General features: G+C 39.1%; 1 protein-coding gene and 1 pseudogene across 1 annotated transcript; both read right to left on the bottom strand.

The window, feature by feature from the left end:
- The window catches only part of LOC116707074 (immunoglobulin kappa light chain-like), a 30080-nt pseudogene extending 24946 nt beyond the window's left edge, over window positions 1-5134 (bottom strand).
- On the bottom strand, window positions 279-1827 carry LOC116707073 (uncharacterized). Its single transcript, XM_032544226.1, has 5 exons — window positions 1694-1827; window positions 893-1600; window positions 654-776; window positions 534-577; window positions 279-398 (listed from the first exon to the last, which is right to left on the bottom strand). The coding sequence occupies exons 1-5, from the start codon at window positions 1746-1748 to the stop codon at window positions 279-281; spliced, it is 1050 nt and encodes a 349-aa protein (XP_032400117.1). The 5' UTR covers window positions 1749-1827.
- Window positions 5135-6741: the final 1607 nt, after the last annotated feature.

Below are 6741 nucleotides of genomic sequence, written 5' to 3'. Positions count from 1 at the left end.
TTTATGGCATCCATTTAAAATAGATAGATTTTAAGCTTCTAAATATACTGTTTAAGTTATAAGTGTGTAATTCATAAGTACGTAAAATATGATTTGAGATGCATGGTTTTTTGGGACACAGGCAACAAGAATATCCTAAATATATTTTTGTCTGCAGACCACAAAGAAGCTATAAGCGCATATTTATTTCAGACCTGGATATATATCTTTATTACACCTCCAGAGAGGCACTAAGAAAATCCTGTCTTACTCCAAGTACAAATGTAATAAGTCCAGTTCTACTGCTTTACACTGTAGTACACACATTCAGTCCAGGTGGGATCCCTCTGTCCTCTTGATCTGATGGACAGGTCGGCACTTAAAGCAGCATAATAGAGGTTTTCAGCATGTTGGTAACCCTGGTAACAAAATATATATTAGATGACCAGTATTTTGTCTTTCACAGAAATTTAAACATGCAAAAAATTATGCATTGTGCAATAAAAATGTGTCTTAACGGTAGTTTAGAAGTTCATTTATAGTTTTGTATTTACCTTTGCTCTCGCTGTGGGGGGAACTGGATATTTGGCTTGAGACTCTAGTTGTGGGAAAAAATAGTTTTATTTATAAGCCAAATTGTGAATACAAGCTGTGAAATTAAAACTAGCAGTTACCATTAGATTGGCGGCTGTGTCCCTTGTTCATCATGCACACTGTGAGAGCCAGTAAAACACTCAGGATGGAGGTTAATGTCGTAGTTCCACTCAAGAAATACACCAAGACAGAGTCCACCTCATCTGTAGAGAGACGGACATCAGAGACAGATCTTTCAGCAGGTTTTTATGCAGCGTTCCAGCTGAAAGTAGTCACGAGTAGTCACAAGATGCAACAACTTTAGCTGAAAGTCCCTTACCTTCTAACTCCAGCTTTGTCCCGTCTCCAAACAGAATGTGTCCACATGAGGCAACAGCACAGTAGTAGGTCCCAGCATGAGAAAGATTCAGACTCTTCATCGGCAGCTTGTAGACACAGGTGGGTTTTTGTGTGTTGGGTTTCCTCTCACACTGATCAGTCCTGCCTCCATGGGTGTAAATGAGTCCTGGCTGAGATTCTTCTGACTTCTTGAACCAGTAAACACTGTGTTCTCCATCACAGGTCCCAGTGTGTACTGTACAGTTGAGAGTCACAGAGCCTCCTGGCTGGATGCTCTCAGACGCTGACTGGTGGACCGTAGCTGGGACGTTTAAACCTGAACCTTCTACACTTACAAAAATGCTCTCTAAAAAGTCTATTGTGTATAGAAAATTAATACAGTAGTAAGTAGCCGAGTCTGAAAAGCGTACATCTTTGATCCTCAAGTGATTTTTTCCATTTTCCGTATCCAATGCGAAGCGTGGATTGGTCTTGAATTCATTGTGAAAAGTCCCATTTACATTATATGTAAAGAAAGTAGAGACAAGCTTTGGTTTCTGTCCTAGAGTTTCCTTAAACCAGTAAAGCCGTGCAGAAACACCTTCACCTTCATAGAAACATTGTAAAGTCAATTCTTCCCCAGTTTTAACTGATACAAATCGTGTCTCTTGACGAACAGTTGGGGAGGATTTCAGACCTGTCGTCTGATCTAAAGTGAACAAGAGGAGAGCAAACATAGAGTTAATTTAATGTTACAGACAGAAACATCACACATCTAACGTATAATCAAATTATAACTTGCCCATTTTCCCCAAGATCAAGCATGTGAGAAAGAGAGCAAACACTGGAGATGTCATTGTGTTGAAGTTGCTGTGTTGAATGACAGAATATCAATGGTTTCTCCGCTCTTTAGACACAAGGATGCGTTTGATTGGCTAAACCTGAAGTGACACTGTATAGGAAACATGGTCACATGCTCACAGCCACATAGTGCCAAGTTTGGTTTCTTTGATTCTTAGAAAAGGTTCACATTTTGAGAAATAGATAAAGAGTGTAACTTCCAATTGGCTATCTTTTAGGAGAGGGGAGTCTTGAGCTTCTTTTTAATGATGATTGAGTCAGTTAAATTAAGTGTAATAAAGCCTGTTCTTCTGAACGAGAAGTCTCTCTTTAGAATCAGTGTGTGGCTCATGGGATTCAGGATCATGTTTAACCTTTCAAAGCCATACTGTTGGACTAATTAATGGTTATTTAAAGCTCTTAGACACAGCCACCATGCCACAATTTATAGCTGCAGCAGGTCTTTTACATTAACCCGGCAAACTGCTCTGTGGCATCGTTCATTCATTATCATATGCTTATTGAATGGCTATTGTTCTATATCGACCATGCGCTATTAGACAATGGCAGAACACTGTTTAAATAACTAAATATCTGTCTTTAATACTGTGCATATATCATCACATGTCAAAGTCTGGAAATACAGCTGTTAAGCTCTCGCACATTCGTTACACTTTGGGACCATGATGATGATTGGCTAATATGACGATTGAATTACCCTAAAGCTGCACTCTTAGAGAAATGTACTGAATTGGGTCCAGAAGAGAGGGTCCAAATACAGGTTGTCACAACTCTGGGGGCAACCGGCTGTTAACAGCTAAGTGTTTTATATAAATATTATAATCTTCCACTTTATCACTAAGACCTTTTTGGATATAATATAGTTCAGGTTAAATCTTGTCATACACCTGTAGGTCTGGTATATATCAAAGCTGTCCCAGAGTGCTGTAATGCCTGTGTAGTCAGGTTTCCCTACACTGTGCGAAGGCTGAAATTATAATTCAATTTGCAACAATTCTAGATTATCAGAGTTTTTTAAATTTTTGCCCACCAGTCGTCATAATTCGGCACAATGAAGGAACAACTGCCCAAGTCATTAACATACTGATTAGTATAGCATTTATGAGGTGATATGTATTAACTGTTTATGGTTAAAAATAAGTGTCTACCGGGCGGGATAAGAGGCTCATTCATGTATGTAACACATTTCTAACAGCACTTCATTAAATGGTAAAAGTGCAAGATTGAATGTCAGTAAAAGAAACGTATTGAACAGCAACTAAAAATGATACAGGATAAAAAAAATGACATGGTGCCACGCTAACCAGGGATTAAACACACACACACAAAGTTTCAAGGCTAAAAAGTTCCATAAGATTTATTTACTCATTATAGGCACAATATGTATATGGAAATGCACAATATATATTAAAGCACATTAAGAACATTAAGAAAAAGAGACCAGCAATGAACCTGTCTTTCTAAAAAAGAATCTGCATCTTAATAATTACACATCCTAAGATTTCACTCACACAATGCACATGAAACATGCTCAGCCTGATTGTTTAACACCGGAGTACACACATTCGTTGTTGGTGTTGTTCCTTTGCCTTCTCGATCTGTTGGGGAGGGTGATACTTAAAGCAGCATAATGGACGTTGTCTGCATCTTGGTAACCCTGGTATAAAATATATAAAAGGTACTGTAGATATATCACAATATGGTTCCTAACAGAAATTATGTTGACAAGACAGGTAATTGTAGCGCTATCAGAATATTTTATTGATCCTCTCAGGGAAATTGTTGAGTTACAGTTGCTCCCAGTCACATTTAAGGCATAAATAAGAGTCAACAAGGGTATAAAATTACACAGCTAAAGTGCAGAAATAGGTACAATTAAGTTTATGTTGCTGTACAATGTACAGTATACAGTATTAGTAGAAAACAGTATTGCACATGACATTTTTTTTTACAATGTTTACAATGTAGATGGTTGAAGGACTTTTTCACGGTTAAACAAAACTGTACACACCTCTGCATTTGCTGTGGAGGGAGATGGACATCTGGCTTGGTTCTCTGGTTGTAAAACACATAAAACAGAAATTTACTTAAAAGAAAATTCTGTGAACTCAAGTTTCCAGATATAAAAAGTGCAGTTACCTGCAGATTGCCAGCTGTTTCTCTTGTTCACCATGTACAGCAAGAAAGCCAGTATAGCACTCAGGATGGTGGTGAATGTTAAAGCACCGCTCAGAAATACACCAAACGAGGAGAGTCCACCATATCTGTAGAGAGACGGACACTTGAAACAGATTTTTCAGTAAATTTCCTGTTTGTATCCCTAGTTTGGACAGTGAGTTATTAACAACAATAAGTCAGGTCAATTTTTATTTGTCCAGAATCTGAATTTGCCTGCAAGGGGTTTAAAATCCCAAAGACAAAACCCTCAAATTGGCAAACTACTTTCTACTCTTTACTATCCAACAGATGAAACAGCATGTGCTAAAAAAGTAACTGACCTCCAAACTCCAGCTTTGTCCCGTCTCCAAACAGAATGTGTCCACATGTGCAACAGCACAGTAGTAGTCCAGCATGAGAAAGATTCAGACTCTTCATCGGCAGGTTGTAGTCCACAGGTGTGTGTTTTTGTGTTGTTTCCTCTCACACTGATCAGTCCTGCCTCATGGGTGTAAATGATCCTGGCTGAGATTCTTCTGACTTCTTGAACCAGTAAACACTGTGTTCTCCATCACAGGTCCCAGTGTGTACTGTACATTGAGAGTCACAGAGCCTCCTGGCTGGATGCTCTCAGACGCTGACTGGTGGACCGTAGCTGGGACCTTCAAACCTGAACCTTCTACATTGACTAAGGTTCCTTCAGAAAATATAATAAATACTGTATAACTTGCACAGTAGTAGGTAGCTGAGTCTGAAATGCTCAAATCTGTGATCTTCAAGTGATTTTTACCGGATTCAGTATCCAATGTGAAGCGTGGATTGTTCTCAAATTCATCATGAAATATTCCATTTGGCTCATACTTGTAGAAAGTAGAGATGAGACGTGGTTTCTGTCCCAGAGTTTGCTTGTACCAGTAAAACCTTGAAGCAACATCGCCGTCATAGAAACATTTCAAAGTGATGTTCTCCCCAGTTTTAGCTGATAAAAAAACCCTCACTTGATAAAGAGATGAGGAGAATTTTGGATCAGAGGTCTGAGCTGTAGTGATAGGAGAGACAAATGCACCTTATTAACACGTAAAAAAACATAACGTAGTATCAGAACTAATGCCATGAGCAGTGGTTTAACAAATTCAAACTTGCAGTCAAAAAAGATACAACTCACAGACTTTTCCGACGAACAAACACGTCAGATAGAAGAGAAACTTTGGAGAGGTCATCGTGTTCAAATAGTCGTGCTAACTGAAAGAATCTGCATTCTGTCTCCACTCTTCAGAGACAAGGAGGCATTTGATTGGCCAACCAGAAGTGACTCTGTACGTCCTATTTAGGAAACTTGATCACATGCTCACTGCCACTGTAGAAAACAGGTTTACCATTCATAATGTCTTTGAACACATTCCTAAAGGTATTGATTCATAAATCATTGTGTGGTTTTATGATAATGTTAACACTAATAACATACAGTAGCTCTTAGTCGTCCTCAACATTTGGCAATAAACCAATCATATATTACAACTGGGCATTATTAATTGCCATTTTAATGAATTACATTAACACTTTACACAAGTACAAGTGCAAATTGTACAAATATACGTAGTGCAAATGCACATTACAAGACATTCTGGAGAAGCAGGTATGAAGGCTCAATCACTACGTTTTATTTGTTTGTTTACCCCTACATACATACATGCATACATACATACTTTTCCTTTGCTGTCGTATTTAAGTAGAATTTCAAGTAGCCAACCTTATTGCTGTTTGACTACTGTACATAAGCTGATAAGGACTGGACTGTTGTGGGAGGGATGTTTGAGTGGTCTTTGTCTTTAAGAGCATCTATAGTATGTGAGAGTGCACATACTGTTACATCCTGCAGAAAACCACAAAGCCAATTGCACTAAAAAAGATACAAAAAACCAGAACATGGGGTAAAGGCCAACATGTTTCAGAGTGACTGGGACGTAGTAAGGCCAAACTGTAACAAATATGGGAACAAACTTGGACATTGAATACAAATGCTGAAAGTCAGTTGAAAATCTTCCTGTGCCATGTTTAACAAATTATGACACACGTAGCTGGCAGAAATACACTAAACTAAATTATATACTCAACACTTGTGTTTTTGCCCCCATTTTTCATGAGCTGAACTGAAAGATCTAAGACTTTTTCTACATACAGAAAAGGCTGATTTCTCTTAAATATTCAAATATCTTTCAAAATGTATGAGTGAGCACTTCTCCTTTGCCGAGAAAATCCATCCACCTCACCGGTGTGGCATATCAAGATGCTGATTAGACAGCATGCTTATTGCTGTATGCTGGCCACAATGAAAGGCCACTCTAAAATGTGCAGTTTCACAGTATTGGTAGGGATCCACGCGTGTTCTGAAAGCCAGTCAGTATGTTGTTTGACCACCTCTTCATGGTTTTTAAAACCCCCAATCGCCTCCTTCCAGGCAGTGCTTTGACCGTCCACTTCAAGGCACCTAACCCTAACCTTAACCGTAACAGTAACGATAACCATCGCCTAATCCTAGTGCCTTCCAGGCAGCGCTGCCTGGACGGAGACGTTGGGGGCTTAAAACACCAATAAACTGTGAGCACCATTTTCCTCACACGGTGCAACACAGCTCCTTTGCAAAGTTGATCAGGTTGTTGATTGTAGCCTGTGGAATGCTGGTCCGCTCCTCTTCAATGGCTGTACAAAGTTGCTGGATTTTGACAGGACCTTAAACACGCCAATCCAGAGCATCCCAAACATGATCAATGGGTGACATGTCCGATAAGTATGCTGGCCATGCAAGAACTGGGATGTTTCATCATGAGGTGA

This window comes from Etheostoma spectabile, chromosome 19 (assembly GCF_008692095.1).
Source record: "Etheostoma spectabile isolate EspeVRDwgs_2016 chromosome 19, UIUC_Espe_1.0, whole genome shotgun sequence".
Lineage (NCBI taxonomy): Eukaryota > Metazoa > Chordata > Actinopteri > Perciformes > Percidae > Etheostoma > Etheostoma spectabile.
This window is presented reverse-complemented; position numbering and strand designations above follow the sequence as displayed.